Here is a 17,123-nt window from a genome sequence, read left to right on the forward strand (position 1 = left end):
CATTTCTCCCTCTCCCTCACCACCTCTTTGCTCATATCCAACCAACTGCCAGTCCCTCCACCTAAGCATTTCTCAAAACCATACAATTATAAGAACTTTGAGAAACAATCTCCTCACCTTTTCCAGTCACCCTCACATATCTCACCCAGAAAGGCCTCCAATTATCTCCCAGCCTCCAGGAAAGGTAAGTGCTCCACCTGCTCCATAATCCACTCTCATCATTGTGGAGCAATGTTTCTAAAACACCTGCCAAAACATGTTACTTCCAGTGGCTTCCCAATGCCCCTTAGAATATAATTCAAGTTTCTTAACTTGGCCTACAATCTCCCTTCCTCTCCAGATTCAATTCTCACCATCTTCCTCCCAATCATTTAAGCTCAGTGATTCTGAAAGCATGGTCCCTGGGCCAGCAGCATCAGCATCACCTGCAAACTTGTTAGACATGCAAATTCTCAAGCCCCACCCCAAATCTAACAAATCTGATACTCTGGGTCTAGGACTCAGCAATCTCTCTTCTCAGGAGCCCTCCAGGTGATTCTTAGGCCTGCTGAAGTTTGAGAACCGCTGCTCTATCTGTACTGGACTATTTCTGTTCCAATTCCCCTACTTGCCGATGCCCTGACCTCTTTCTGTGAACCTCACCACCCTGTCTCCACTTAATTAACTCTTCCTGGTCATACAATCTGACAAGTTCATGTTCAATCAAGTAATGTAATATGCTGAATCTACCTTGAGGTGTGTTCCAAACTAGAGTTACTGAGGGACTACCAGATATTGATGAAAAATCCTCTGAAGACACTTAAAGTGGAAGACAAATCTGGAAAGAACCTTCCTGGCAAAGTGTGCCCCTCAAGGATTCCCCCCATTCACTTGGTGCTTATATAGTGAAATGTGAGCCTGCTGGTACCCTGGTGCTCCTCCTGCTAAATACACTCAGCTCAGATGACTCCTAGCACACCACAGGCTGCACCTGAAGTCCTGATTGGGGGCACCTTCCCCATGGTGGGTTGCAGGAAGTCACCAAACAAGGTATCAGACTTTCACTACCTGACTTCATTATCAAGTGCATCTTCAGAATGAAATTAAGAATTTTATTTAAATTCAGAGATACCTAAATATGTAATAAATAAGTACAAATTTAAAATAATAAATTTTCTAAATAATAGAAGTCACTTCTTAATACAAATCTCTGGTCCTCTAGCTTTTCTCTCTCCTGAGCAGCACAAGACACATTAATGACATGTAGTTGTACCCAGGTTTTAAACAGTGGTTTCTATGGCTTAGGACAATGTTTTCTAGTGTTCTAAAATCCATATCCTCTTTTTAAAAAACAGCTTTATTGCGATATAATCGTAATCTCTTTTGATTTGTTGCTCTTCTTCTCTATCACCACCTCTTTTTCTCGGCAAGATTCACTGATACAAACAATCTTTTTAAATTAAAAATGTAGTGATTGTAAACATGATCAAGATATAAAGTTTGAAAATTTTAAACATCACAGAGGGTCATACAGTAAAAGCAAAGTCTCCTTCCATACTCACTGACCTCCCCACTCTCCATGACCCCAATCTTCTGCTCTCAAAGTAACTACTCTTCAGTTTATGTCTAGATTGTTTACATATATATATACACACACACACACATATATGTGTATAATATGTAATTTCCCTAATTTTATACCTTAGGATTATACCACATGTATATTCTGTATCCCCCTTAATGGCATTTTGATTATCAGTGGTGTTGGGCTCCCTAGATCTACATACAGTATTGTGTTACTTACTGTTTAAACGTATAGCATTGAATTTGGTCTACATTAGCTCTTTGAAAGCCCCACTATACATGTAAGGAAAGAAGGGTCCAGAGGTGGTGATGGGTGATTTCAAAAGATTAAAGAGCCAACTACAAATGGAATTGGATCTTGAATTGAGGCCTTTTGAATTTATCTGTCCTGCTCTTTGAAAGTCAACAAACCTCTTTTACAATACTGATGTACCTGTGGCCTCTTGACCAAGTCAATTTGCTAATTGGCCTGTTGCTAAGAGCAGATTTAGATGGTGATGCTTGATACAGTGGCCTCCAACGTTTGGAATTCTTTAATGCTAATTTACCATGCTGGGGATTTGAATTACTGATTATGGTATTCAAATAAAAACTAACCACCTCTAGGGTTTAAAGTTAATGTACACACACACAAACACACACAGACTCCTCTGCCTAAAGTGAAAAATTTTTAAACAACTTACAGCTAACACAGAACTTCAATCAATTGCCCAAGAATATGCTTCTTTCTTTAGCCCTGTCTTCATGCTATGCTGCAAACACAGTGATAAGGAACATGAGCTCTAGAGTCACCTGATCTGAGTCCACATGGAGGCACTGACACTTCTTAGTTATGTAACCTTAAGTGAATTATTACTTTACCTCTCTAAGCCTCACTTTCCTTCTTTTTAGTCCCATCAAACTTGCAGCAAGCAATTCACTTTACTTCTTTGAAGGTAAGGTTAATAAGAAGTAATGTGACAAGGCATGCATGTGCTGAGTGAAATAATAATGTGACTATTATTATTTCATTATCCACTCCATTTATTTTTTATTCTTCTAATTTTTCTTTCTCCCAAGTCCATATTTTACATCCATCCATCTAATCATATCTGTTGAGCCATTATTAAGCACAAAGTTCTATGGATGGCACAGGAAAACCCAGCCATCAATGGGATGGAGTCCTTCCCACAGGAGCCTACAATCTCAAGCAAAGTTCAGAATTAATTAGTGGTTAATCTTTACTGACTTCATAAAACGTATCAAGCACAGTGCAGAGCACTTGACACTCATTATCACATTTAATTTTAAGCTACCTGTGAGGTGGACGCTCTTTTACAGAAGAGGAATCTGTAGCTTAATAAAGCTGAGTACCTTATCTAAGCTGGATCCAAACTCAGGCAGCCTGACTCCCAAACCCTGCATGCACGTCTACACCACAGCCCAGGCCCCTCAGCTCTGTGTGCCTTCCTAACTTCGATTCCTCCTCTGCTTGCACTCTTTTAACATTAGTCATCTTAACAAGAACTCTTATCTATACAATTCAAGACGTTACACTGTGCTTTTAATACAACCCTTCTTCCATAGCTTTTCTAGAGGCAGCATGGTAGAGGCAGCTCAGTTAAGGGCCCAGATTTTGGAGTCTGCTGCTTGATAGCTGTGTGACCTACAGCAAGCCACATAAGCGCTCTGTGCTGCAGGTCTCACCTGTAAAACTGGGTTAAGGCTACCCACACCCCAGAGATTGTGTTGATAATTAAATGTGTTAACATAGGTAAAGGTGTCAGCACAGGCAAAGCACACAGTCAGTACTGCATAAGTGGTGGGCTTCATTATTCATCCTGTAATTATGTATTCACAGTAGAATCATGTATCCCGTAGGTCAGGGACCACCTTTTCTTTTTTTAATACCCCCAGGATGGGCAAATCTTGCTCTCTCAACAAATAGTGTACTCAGTGGAACCTAACGGAACTAATGTTTCTTTCTGTCCGTAAATAAAAATAGATCATGGTTGAAGATGCTACTTTGCCCGAAATGCTTCTTGTCTTCCCTCATCTTCAGTTCCTCCCCCTCCAACCTGGTCTTCATCAGGAGAGGGGAAAGAGCATTTCTTGCCTGGCAGGAACTCAAGACCTAGAAGAAAGAGGTCCTACCCTGCCAAGGAAACGACCTTCCCCTTCATCGCCTCTGCTCCTCTTCCCGTTTCCTGTGTCTTTTCCTTCTTTTCTCCTGGTGTTTCCTTCTCCGGTTAACTCTGGGGGCAGACACAGATATTCACAAGTCCGTCTGGGCAGCACACTCCGAGGTAGGGCACGAAGGTCAGGAGACAGGTTCCCGTGCCCCAAATCTTGGAGAAGATGAGTTAAAGCTCTTCGCTTCGATTACCTTCGCCCTTCCCGTGTCTCGGGAGCAATTCAGCATCACCTCACGTCTTGCCTTGCAGAAGTCCGGAATTCCAGTCCTGAACTGGAGCTCCCCCTTCCCGGCCCCTCCGGTTTCCCTCTCAGGCCATCTGAGGAACTGAGTTAGGATTTAGCGGGTTTTAGGAGCAAACTCCCTCCACGACTTGGTCCTGGGCTTCCTCTCCGTTGAGTCTTGACCTTCGCCCAAAAAACAAGGACTCGTGCACGTGAAGCTGGCCTTGAACCCGGGCTGCGGGGCTGGGCGGGACTCGTCGGCGCCCTGCTGCCGCACCTGGGCCGCTTACCAGAGTGGGAGGCGCGGGCGGGAGGGGCCGAGCCGGCCCCAATCCGTAGGCGAGGCAGGAACCGCCCGCCGCGCCTCCGGGAGCTCTCGGCGCTGCGCGTCGCCTCTGGGCACCCGAGACCATGGGGAAGCTGGTGGCGCTGGTCCTGCTGGGGGTCGGCCTGTCCTTAGTCGGGGAGATGTTCTCGGCGTTTAGGTGAGTGGCATCTTGACAGGGCGTCCTCGACTCTCTTTCTCTCCTCTTCCAAGTGAGGTCAGGGGCTGCCTGGCGCCCCCTTCCTAGCGAGTAGGAAAGAGCAGCTTTGGAACCTCACTCCTCCATGGCACCCAGCAAACTGCCCCTTGAGACTCGCTTATGGGGAAAGTGAGCTACTTGCGTTTTCAAAGACTGCCCAGCCGACTTACTCCCATTTATTTTTTGAAGGTTATGACCCCCCTTTACTTTCTGAAGATCATGACCCCCTTTTACTTTCTGAACGTCATGACCCTTTTCCCAGCTCACCCTCAACATTCCGCTTGGGAAAAAAGGATGTCCATTGGAAACGCTGGACTGGGGAGAGGATCAGGCTACCAGTTGGATGTTTATGGCTGACTGAGACATTGCTCGGGTCTAGCTAACCACACAGAAGTACTGAGTTATGGAACCTCTCCTAGATTTAAAGAACTGGCCAGATAGCAGGGCAAACCAGCTGAAACCTGCAGTTGGTAACTGGCATTTTGTAGGCATTTGACTTTTTGAAGTGGAAGATACAATGGTGGTAGCCAGCCTAGAAATGTCTCAGGAAAAGTCAATACTGGGCTAGAAAGAAGAATCTTTAAGTGGTAATGTACATTCATGAGTGGATCGAAAGCCTCTGCTTGCTTTCAGTTGTCTTTGAGTGTTTATGTATTTCTCTTAGTAGAAGCTGGCCTTCTCAGAGGATTATGTCTAGAATCTGTTGAGGTGCCTAATGCCTATTAGTAATACTTCCAGTTTGAGAGTTTTATTGTTACATTTGTTCCCAGTGCAACCGCATGGAGAATCATAAAATAATAGTAATAATAATAAAGTAGATCTAAGGGGTATTTTTTAAATAAATGACTGTAAGGTAAGTATCAAGTCTTCCTGAATATACTTTAATACAAATTTTAAATTATCCCTGATATTAGAAGAATGTGGAAACATTCCATTTCACTCTGGAAACAAGAAAATTGTATTGAAAAATAAATTGGCCAATTGTTTAAATTGTGGTTGGTTTAATGAATTTACATACTTGAAAAGTAAGTCAGCATAAAATTTAAAAATTAAAGCAAAAGTGACAGAGTTTGACTATTAGCATACCCTGTTGAATTTTGGGAAAGCAGTTTGGAAGGAGAAGTTCAAAGGGCAAGACTGTAGGGGATTAAGTGCAGATTTATAACAGACGATACTTTAGAAAATTAAGTAGGACTATTTTGTGCATTTAAATTAGTGATATTGTTCAATTACTCATACTATTAAATAGTGTCTTTTATTTGGGCAGCAGAATGTTTTCCATGTAGAATCATATAGTTTTTCAGCAATAACTGAGTAAGGTTAGCTGATATAGGTAAAATACCCATATAATGTCTACATTATGTAAATAAACATAAAAGGAGGTACCTACTTAATTGTTATATCATTCATAAATTATGATAAAGATAGTTAACCAACACGAAGATGATTGAAGTCCACATTTAAACGTACATTTTGAACGCTGTGCCTTGATTTCCAGGATTGGGTTTTATCTTCTACAGAGAAAGGATGAGTGCCTCTCGAGAAGTGGAGCCAGTAGAACCTGAAAACTGCCGCCTTATTGAGGAACTTGGTATGTATGTGACAGTACCAAGAGGAGCCAGCACAGCTTCTTTGTCTCCATCCACCTGACTGAGCCGTACCAGCTCATTTAATTACCTGTCACTACTTAAGCCCTCCCAGTGGGACATCTGCCCCGTCCACTCTGCCTCATGCAAGGTCTTTAGGGGTGTCCTAAATGACATCCTTTGTGGCTTTTTCTCAGCACATTTCCTTACTGACATCTCTCCACATTACCTAAAGAATGTCATTGACCACACCCTGGTTTTCCCCTCACTGAATGCTTCTCCTTTCCTGTCTGTGATATTTCACTCTTCTCCTTGTCCTCTGTTACCTTCTTTTTTTTTCTTCCTTCCTTCTTTCCTTCCTCCCTCCCTTTCCTTGTTGTCATTCCTGGCTTCAAGTGTTATTTTTTTCAAAATTTATCTACAAGTACCAAGAGTAATATGACTTAGCCCTTCCCCTCAAGAACCTCAGACCCGGCTGGCACAGTGGCTCACACCTATAATCCCAGCACTTAGGAGTCCGGGGGGGCGGGTCATGAGGTCAGGAGATTGAGACCATCCTGGCCAACATGGTGAAACCCCATCTCTACTAAAAATACAACAATTAACCGGGCATGGTGGCGGTGGGTGCGTGTCGTCCCAGCTACTCGGAAGGCTGAGGCAGGAGAATCACTTGAACCAGGGAGTCATCGGAGGTTGCAGTGAGCCGAGATCGCGCCACTGCACTCCAGCCTGGCGACAGAGCGAGACTTTGTCTTTAAAAAAAAAAAAAAAAAAAAGAAGGAACCTCACAGCCTACCTACCTTCTTTTAAAAAAAATCACCAAAATTCCACGGCCCAGTCCCTAACCTTACAAACTGCAGCCCTTCTTTTTTAGTCAGTCAAAGGGTAGCTCCATCTCAAACTCTCCCTAAGCTGAAATCTATTTTACATTTCTGTCCTTTTCTCTCTCATCCTCCCACCCACAACCAGCTCTACCTCTAGACATTTTCTGTGTATGGTACCCTCATTCTCAAAAGATTCAGTTCAAAATCCAGGAACCATTGTTCCCCGCTTGTCCCTCATGCTTCTATGTGAGACATGGGCTAATCTCACCTACTAACTAATGCCACAGCTGCTTATTTGGGCTCCACACCTCCAATTCTTCCTGACATTGCTAACAGAAAAATAAAATAAAACCAGGCTAGATTGTGTTCCCTGTTCTGAGAATATGTTCTTTCACTTTCTCACCTTTGCTTATGAAATTCTCTCCAAAATTACTTATTCCTCCGTCTCTGCTTGCTGAAATCAGCTGCTGAATTCTCACTGCACTCTGAAGCTCCGATTCACTTATGACACCTGCCACATGCCTTATATTATAGCTGGCAGTGTTCTCTCTTTCACTATCAGATTGTAAACTCCCTAGGGCCAAGGACTGTGACTTATTTATTAGAATGTGATGGGATAGCTTATTTTGGGATATGATTTTCTATTTTATTGCTATATTAAAAAATACAGAAAAAGTGCCCTTTTAATTTGAGTTTTCTGCCTTTTTTGCCTCTCGATTTCTAAAAAATAAAGTAATCTGAACCTTGCACTCCCTAGTCTTAGAGGTGGTTTGTGCTAGCAGCTGGAAAGCAGAAGAAACCAAAGAAACTCCCTTTCCTGAATTGTTTTTAAGAACCTGAGCCCCTTCAAGGGATTCTGATGGAGAAGGGATATGAATATGTGGATATCTTTGAATAATGGGGACCCTTACCCCACTGGCTGACAGCATTCTGGGAGAGGAGCAGGACCTCAGAAGGAATGGTTGCAAGGTATCTTTAGGGATGCTGGACCCTGTGTTCCAGCTAAGGTAAAGACCTTGTGTCAATGTATGACATGGAAGTAGCAGAATTGTCTAAATAAAAGGGACCAGTAACTGGCAATGAATAATTCGATGATACATAGTATAGAATGAATGCCAGATGGCCTTTCCAAAACATTCTGCTTAGGTTTAGAACCTACCACCTAAAATGATTTCATAACCCTAACAGAGAAACCCAGTAATGACTCAGATTGGATTTTCCATCAACTTAGCGGAATGGGGTATCAGAGTGATTTATTTAATTTTAAAAATAAGAAAATGTGACATTTACTCATTTGTTTACTGTTTTGTGGTGTAGTAGTATTCATATTCACTATACAAATAACTCTCAAAATATATAAGCCTGCAAATAATTAAGAGGTGTAATTAGATTAGATGATTGGTAAGGTCTAGTCTGACTCTTGAATTGTATCACTCAACTAGATTTGAGAAGGTAAAATTAGAGTTAATATTGTAAGTCTTAGGTCAATGTTCTGATTTTCCAAATATTTTGAAGAAAATGACTTAGTTGGAAGCAGGCTGGGAGCAGAAGAAAAAAATGCCATGTTACTTCTCATGTCTATTGGCATATATTTGGTGAACTAAACAAGTTAGAATGATGATGGGTCATGCGTCAGTAGGACAATACTGGTATATATCTTTTGAAAAGCTGCTTTATCAAAGGCTTGGTGACTATGAGCAGCCTGTTGAGTCCTTTACAAACATCTACATCATCCTCATAACCAATTTGTAAAGTGGATGCTGCTATCTATGCTTTGCAGATTAGGAAATTGACATACAGAAGAATTAAGTTGTTTGCTCAATGGTCTGGAACTAGGGGGTGATGGGCTTAGCTTATGAGCCAAGACCATTTCCTTCTATGCCTTTGTACTCTCTGTTGTGTAACACCACCTTTCTTATCTACTGACAACACATTTTTTATTATGGAAGCTTCAGGAAAGTATTACAACAGCAGGAAAACAGAAAATCTGAGATGCGAACAGCTGAAATATTACTAGGTATAGGTTAATCAAAACAAGGCAGGCTAGATATTTAAATTAAGATAACTGATAAGATAATACTTACAAGTCACAACTAGTTGAAGAGTAGAGGCTTTATAAAGCCATGAAAAGCTGCTGAAGGATTTTAGGTAGGGTATAGTAGGTTGTAACAGAGCTGGAGAAAAATTCTTATTTGTATTTTTAAGACCCAGATTTTTGAGGTTTATTTTATTGGTGGAAGAAACTCTTATTTTGTTTTTCTTCCCCAGTATTTTTTTCTGGGCAGAAAAGTTGAAAGATGAAATATCTTTCTCCGGAAATCATATCTCATAGATCTTTTTGTATTACGTTCATCTTTTTCTCCAAGGCTTTGAGGGTCAAGGATTGTTTTAACCAGGATGTTATCTGGCTGCTCTTGGCATCTAATCAAAGCTGCATTTGAAATATGAATACTTCAGTAGGGCTTTCACTGGGCAGGATTATTGAGTAGATGGCCTGTGTATTTAATACCTACCTGCCTTCCCTTCCACTTCTTTCCATTCTATAGCTTCCCAGGTCTCCAAGATATGCTTCTACACCATAGTAGGTTCCATGTGTTTTCTTAACTGACTATCAGAAACTTCTCTCCAAGATGTGAAGTGACGATAATAAAATTACCTGATAGTAATGTTTTGATGTGACCCTTTATCAGAGTGCCTGTAGGGGATGACTGGAGAAATGAAGAAAAGAGTAAAGAAATGAAGTTATGCCAAGTAGTAGTAGGGCTGACAGGCTAAGAAGCAGTAGGCACCTATTCATAAGTCTGATTTTAGACTTAGCACTGGGGTTTTAATGATAGTTGTGCATAGACTAATAAGTGTGTGGGAAAGTCTCAGAGGAAGGTATCCTGGAGGCTTTTGCTCCCACAGGTGCCATTGTTGCTGAGATGCATGGGGCCTGTCATGCAGGCACAGTGTAGGTGGGAAGAAGGGGTGGTGACACTGTGCAATCTTGTGTGGTAATTCTTTTCCACTGCTGAGTGCAAAGCACCAGCTTTCCCATGCTCCGGATGGAGCAAGTAAATTAAGACAGGCACAACACGTCTGAAAAATGCCCACTCTGTTTTAGGTGAGTTATTGAAGTAGGTTTATGCTGTCAGAGGAGACATGTAAAATTGTGTTTGGAAGAGAAGAGGAACCAAACACAATTCAGGATATCTTGGACTCAGAAATCATCACCCACTTTTCGATAGTTTAACCTCAATACATGACAAAGTTCAAAAAACAAAAAGTGTTTATTTCTTTTTTGAACCAGCCAGCTTTATTAAGAGCTTCTGCAGTGAAGAGGCAAGTATTATGTTGAGTATAAGGATACAACACTGAATAAAACCCAGTTCTTGCCTTCAGAAAGCAGACCATCTAGTAGGAAACTAACAAGTAAACAGAGGGGTGCAGCCCAGTATGAAAAAGATCATGGTAGACATAGTCACAGATGACCATATTAATACATAAAATGGATGCTGAAACCAGGAAAGTTTGCATAGGTTGAGAAGGTGGCCCCAAACCTCCAGGAGCCTGTGGCCTTGGCCAAGTAGAGGTAAGGTTAGGATGGGAAAGGTCTGAGTGTTGCAAGGAGAAAGCAACATATGCACAGACATGCTGGTGAATGAGTCTGGCCCATTTCACAAACTACTCACAGGACAGTAGTAAGTACCACAGCACAGCTGCAATGTAGAGTAGAGAGTGGGGCCACAGTAACTGAGACTGGAGCCAAGATGTTTGGGATCTAGACCAAAGAGCTTGGTATTTATACTGTCAGCCCTAGTGGGCCTCTGGGAGGTTTTAAGCAGGGGATCAACAAGGTCAACTTTAAATTTTAAAATATGACTCTCAGCAGTGCAGAGAATGGGTTCAGGGAAGCAAAGCTGAGTTATTGGGAAACTATTGTAGAAATCCAAGAGGAAGTCCTGGAGCTTGAATGACTGGTGATCAGCTGGATTTGGAAATTAAGGAAAAGGAACGCATCAAAGGTAACTCCAAGCTTCCTGCTCTAGGTGTTTGTGGAATGGAGGCACCATTTGTTGAAGTAGAAATATAGAAAATAGAGCAGATTCGAAGCAGAAACTTTCAGATCAGTTTGGGACCTGTGGAATATGAGAAATAAAAGACCCAGGTAGAAATGTCCAACATGCAGGTTCATACAAAGGTCTGGAACTTGGAAGAAAGCTTTGAGCTTGATTTAGAGATTGGGGATTCAAGAGCATCCAGGTGGAAACTGAAGCCATCTGCCACGACCCATGTGGGAGTAGAGTGCATCATGTGGGGAAAATGGATGCTTTGCCATGAGAAAGAGCCATGGTCAGACAGAGCCTGGAAAATATCCACCTATAGGACAGAGAGGGGAATGAGATTAAGTTACAGGGAAACCAATAGGGGAGTGCAGAGAAGAAGGAGAAACACTAGAAAATAACCAACAAATATTCAATGCAATTTTTTAAATGACTTTATTCAGTTTGCTGTATTCTTCTGATGTCTATGTCATTTTGTGTGGAAATAGCTATCAAGGTACCATATGTAGGTAAATCTTGATTAACTGGAATACTTAGGAAATGGGAAGTTCTGGTTAATTTGATTTTCATATTTCTAGGTGGGGATTACTTTCAACCTTCAGTATACTGAATAAAATAAAATCTTTCTCAACTTCTAAGTGCCTATTGTTCACCATTTTATTGATTTCAGTTTGCATCTTCTTTGACTTTTCTGCAATTTTCTTTTTCATATTTTCCCCTATACTTCCCCCATTGCCTTTTGACACTCTAGTAACCCACTACTCTAGGTAACCATTTCCCTGCATGTTCCAATAACTATGACTGTGTAGCAAACCACCCCAAAACTTAGTGACTTAAAACAACCACCACTATTTTGCTCAATAATGTGCAATGTTGACAGGGCACAGTGTAGGCAGTCCACTCTGTTTCATTTACATCAGCTAGAATGACTCAAAGGCTGGAAACTAGAGTCATTTCTAGCTCCTATGGCCTGAGCTAAAGATAATGCTGACTCTCTTTCCACTTTGGGTGATTCCTCTGTACTCTTTCCTCTGTAGTTTTACAATAGCCAGACTTTTTACGTTTTGATCCAGAGTTGCCAAGGTGCATATCTTAAGAAATAGAGAGAGAGAGCGCCAGTGGCAGCTATGACTGTGACTTAGCCTAGGATGTTATGTGGCATTGCGTTCATCTTATTCTATTTGTCAAGGCAGTTACAAAGTTCTACCCAGCTTCAACAGGAGAGAATATAGACTTTACCTGTTGCTGGAAGAGTCTGAACATTACATTTTAAGAACAAGTGGCGATGATACATATTGGTTCTGACATATTTGTAGACTATAGTTTGCCACACTAGATAATCTCACTTCTGTCTACTTGGAACCACATCATATGCAGATCTCTATTCCTACTAGAAGCCATGACAGCTCCTTTTTCATCTTGTTCTCAGTCAAAACTTACTTATTATATGTCTCTTTCCATAGAAAAAAATGCTGAAAACTAGCTCTTAATGAGAAAAAAGATCTGACTAAACTTTCATATTAATTCTCACTAATCTTTCATATTCATTTGTACTCAATATTTTATTACTCAATAATTTCCCAATATAATTGTATAATGATAGTGTTTTAGGCTTCACGTTGGAAGAGAAGGAATGCTTGGCAGAGAGGCCTGTAATAAAAGACCTTCACGATTATGACTTTCTGATTTTATTATTGAGTCTATAGACCAGCCTTCTATGGGGAATAAAGCTGAATCTCTCAGGACATGCCCTGGAAATTGTTACTTAAAGAGTAAATCTAGGATATGAGTTTATTTTCTAGGTATTTGCCTTTTTCTCCTGAAAATGGGATTCTAAAAAATGATTTAGTATTTGAGGAGTCTGATTCAAGTTTTACTGTAGAGTAGCATGCCTGTGAGATTCCCAAAAGTTAATATAGTTTCCCAAGTAAATGGTTGAACAAGTTGACAGTTTCCAAAAGAAGTTTCCAAAAGATATTTGTAGTTTGGACTGTGAGATGTATTTTTTTGAGCATTCATATATGCATTTTTCTGATTCTACCCTTCTTTTGCAGAAAATGGCTCTGAAGATATTGATATACTTCCTAGTGGGCTGGCTTTTATCTCCAGTGTGAGTATTTTCCATGCTGCTCTGATGCTCACGTCCATAGCTGTATAGACAGTACATTAATGTTGTCCACTGGAGCTGCCAGATGGATCCCTACACTCTCATACCACCTATGGGTAAACCAGTCAACTAAAAAAACCAAAACAGGATTCTGGAGGGCTAATTAGAACACTGCAGGAATGCCCAGCTTTGACTGCCTCATGGTGGGCAACTCCCTGTGGGTAGTGGCATACTCAGTAGGGTCTTGATAAATGTGTATTGATTTCCATTCGATTCCTACACTAGTCTCCAGGTCGGTCCTATTGCTATCCATTCTCATCATTGCTCTATTTGACTGGGCTTCCGCTTCTAATTGTGAATGGTAGTTCACTCATGATTGGCTCTCTGTTTGTTTGTTATTGGTGTATAGGAATGCTTGTGATTTTTGCACATTGATTTTGTATCCTGAGACTTTGCTGAAGTTGCTTATCAGTTTAAGGAGATTTTGGACCCGGATGATGGGGTTTTCTAAATATACAATCATGTCATATGCAAACAGAGACAATTTGACATCCTCTTTTCCTAATTGAATACACTTTATTTCTTTCTCTTGCCTGATTGCCCTGGCCAGAATTTCCAACACTATGTTGAATAGGAGTGCTGAGAGAGGGTATCCTTGTTTTGTGCCAATTTTCAAAGGGAACGCTTCCAGTTTTTGCCTATTCAGTATGATATTGGCTGTGGGTTTGTCATAAATAGCTCTTATTATTTTGAGATATGTACTATCAATACCTAGTTTATTGAGAATTTTTAGCATGAAGGGCCGTTGAATTTTGTTGAAGGCCTTTTCTGCATCTATTGAGATAATCATGTGGTTTTTGTTGTTGGTTCTGTTTATGTGATGGATTACATTTATTGATTTGCATATGTTGAACCAGCCTTGCATCCCAGGGATGAAGCTGACTTGATTGTGGTGGATAAGCTTTTCGATGTGTTGCTGGATTCGGTTTGCCACTATTTTTTTGAGGATTTTCCCAGCGCTGTTCATCAGGGATATTGGCCTAAAATTATCTTTTTTTGGTGTGTCTCTGCCATGCTTTGGTATCAGGATGATGCTAGCCTTATAAAATGAATTAGGGAGGATTCCCTCTATTTCTATTGATTGGAATAGTTTCAGAAGGAATCGTACCAGCCCCTCTTTGTACCTCTGGTAGAATTCGGCTGTGAATCCATCTGGTCCTGGACTTTTTTTGGTTGGTAGGCTATTAATTATTGCTTCAATTTCAGAACCTGTTATTGGTCTATTCAGAGATTCAACTTTTTCCTGCTTTAATCTTGGGAAGGTGGATGTATCCAGGAATTTATCCACTTCTTCTAGATTTTCTAGTTTATTTGTGTAGAGGTGGTTTTAGTATTCTCTGATGGTAGTTTGTATTTCTGTGGGATCAGTGGTGATATCCCCTTTTTCATTTTTTACTGCATCTATTTGATTCATCTCTTGTTTCTTCTTTATTAGTCTTGCTAGTGGTCTATTTTGTTGATTTTTTTTTTCAAAAAAGCAGCTCTTGGATTCACTGATTTTTTGAAGGGTGGATTCATTGATTTTTTGAAGGGTTTTTCATGTCTCTATCTCCTTCAGTTCTACTCTGATCTTAGTTATTTCTTGCCTTCTGGTAGCTTTTGAATTTGTTTGCTCTTGCTTCTGTAGTTCTTTTAGTTGCGATGTTAGGGTATCGATTTTAGATCTTTCCTGCTTCCTCTTGTGGGCATTTAGTGCTATAAATTTCCCTCTACACACTGCTTTAAATGTGTTCCAGAGATTCTGGTACCTTGTGTCTTTGTTGTCATTGGTGTCAAAGAAAATCTTTATTTCTGCCTTCATTTTGTTATTTAACCAATAGTCATTCAGGAACAGGTTGTTCAGTTTCCATGTAGTCGTGTGGTTTTGAGTGAGTTTCTTAATCTGGAGTTCTAATTTGGTTGCACTGGTCTGAGAGACAGTTCGTGATTTCTGTTATTTTGCGTTTGCTAAGGGATGTTTTACTTCCAATTATGAGGTCAATTTTTTTTTTTTTTTTTTTTGTTGAGACGGAGTCTCGCTCTGTCGCCCGGGCTGGAGTGCAGTGGCCGGATCTCAGCTCACTGCAAGCTCCGCCTCCCGGGTTCACGCCATTCTCCGGCCTCAGCCTCCCGAGTAGCTGGGACTACAGACGCCCACCACCTCGCCCGGCTAGTTTTTTGTATTTCTTAATAGAGACGGGGTTTCACCATGTTAGCCAGGATGGTCTCGATCTCCTGACCTCGTGATCCGCCCGTTTCAGCCTCCCAAAGTGCTGGGATTACAGGCTTGAGCCACCGCGCCCGGCCGAGGTCAATTTTAGAATAAGTGTGATATGCTGCTGGGAAGAATGTATATTCTATTGATTTGGGGTGGAGAGTTCTATAGATATCTGTTAGGTACACTTGGTCCTGAGCTGAGTTCAAGTCCTGGATATCCTTATTAACTTTCTGTCTCATTCATCTGTCTAATATTGACTGTGGGGTGTTAAGGTCTCCCATTATTATTGTATGGGAGTATAATTCTCTTGGCAGGTCTATAAGGACTTGCTTTATGAATCTGGGTGCTCCTGTATTGGATGCATGTATATTTAGGATAGTTGGCTCTTCTTGTTGAATTGATCCCTTTACCATTATGTAATGGCCTTCTTTGTCTCTTTTGAGCTTTGTTAGTTTAAAGTCTGTTTTATCAGAGACTAGGATCACAACTCCTGTTTTTTTTGTTTTTGTTTTTGTTTTTTTTTTGCTTTTTATTTCCTTGGTAAATCTTCCTCCATCCCTTTATTTTGAGCCTATATGTGTCTTTGCACATGAGATGGGTCTCCTGAATACAGCACACAGATGAGTCTTGACTCTATCCAATTTACCAGTCTATGTCTTTTAATTGGAGCATTCAGCCCATTTACATTTAAGGTTAATTTTGTTATGTGTGAATTTGGTCCTGTCATTATGATGTTAGCTGGTTATTTTGCTCATTAATTGATGCAGTTTCTTCATAGCATCAGTAATCTTTACAATTTGGTATATTTTTGCAGTGGCTGGTACCGGTTGTTCCTTTCCATGTTTAGTGCTTCCTTCAGGAGCTCTTGTAAGGCAGGACTGGTGGTGACAAAAATCTCTCAGCATTTGCTTGTCTGCAAAATATTTTATTTCTCCTTCACTTATGAAGCTTAGCTTGGCTGGATATGAAATTCTGGGTTGAAAATTCTTTTCTTTAAGAATGTTGAATATTGGCCCTCACTCACTTCTGGCTTGCAGGATTTCTGCCGAGAGATCTGCTGTTAGTCTGAATGGGTTTCCCTTTGTGGGTAACCCGACCTTTCTCTCTGGTTGCCCTTAACATTTTTTCCTTCATTTCAACCTTGGTGAATCTGACAATTATGTGTCTTGGGGTTGCTCTTCTCGAGGAGTATCTTTGTGGTATTCTCTGTATTTCCTGAATTTGAATGTTGGCCTGACTTGCTAGATTGGGGAAGTTCTCCTGGATAATATCCTGAAGAGTGTTTTCTAACTTGGACCCATTCTCCCCGTCACTTTCAGGAATACCAATCAAATGTAGATTTGATCTTTTCACATAGTCCCATATTTCTTAGAGGCTTTGTTCTTTTCTTTTCAATCTTTCGTCTCTAATCTTGTCATCTTACTTTATTTCATTAATTTGATCTTCAATCACTGATATCCTTTCTTCCACTTGATCAAATTGGCTATTGAAGCTTGTGCATGCATCAGGAAGTTCTCATGCCATGGTTTTCAGCTCCATCAGGTCATTTAAGATCTTCCCTACACTGTTTATTCTAGTTATCCACTTGTCTAACCTTTTTTCAAGGGTTTTAGCTTCCTTGCAATGGGTTAGAACATGCTCCTTTAGCTTGGAGAAGTTTGTTATTACTGACCTTCTGAAGCCTACTTCTGTTAACTCATCAAACTCATTCTTCATCCAGTTTTGTTCCTTTGCTGGCGAGGAGCTGTGATTCTTTGGAGGTGAAGAGGCACTCTGGGTTTTGGAATTTTCAGCTTTTTTGCTCTGGTTTCTCCCCATA

The 17,123-nt window shown here is 40.8% G+C and overlaps 1 protein-coding gene across 4 annotated transcripts in view; it reads left to right on the plus strand.

Moving 5' to 3' along the window:
• Positions 1 to 4,354: 4,354 nt before the first annotated feature.
• The window catches only part of PON3 (paraoxonase 3), a 30,985-nt gene continuing 18,216 nt past the window's right edge, over positions 4,355 to 17,123 (plus strand). For 2 of the 4 annotated variants that reach the window (XM_025378545.1, XM_025378548.1), the window contains exons 1-3: positions 4,355 to 4,445; positions 6,005 to 6,075; positions 12,995 to 13,050. In XM_025378545.1, the coding sequence (XP_025234330.1) occupies positions 4,372 to 4,445; positions 6,005 to 6,075; positions 12,995 to 13,050 (201 nt within the window). In that variant the 5' untranslated portion in view covers positions 4,355 to 4,371. Of the gene's footprint in view, positions 4,446 to 5,982; positions 6,076 to 12,994; positions 13,051 to 17,123 lie in introns of all 4 variants that reach the window. The other 2 variants (XM_025378547.1, XM_025378544.1) reach the window with 2 other exon arrangements.

Source organism: Theropithecus gelada, chromosome 3 (assembly GCF_003255815.1).
Source record: "Theropithecus gelada isolate Dixy chromosome 3, Tgel_1.0, whole genome shotgun sequence".
NCBI lineage: Eukaryota > Metazoa > Chordata > Mammalia > Primates > Cercopithecidae > Theropithecus > Theropithecus gelada.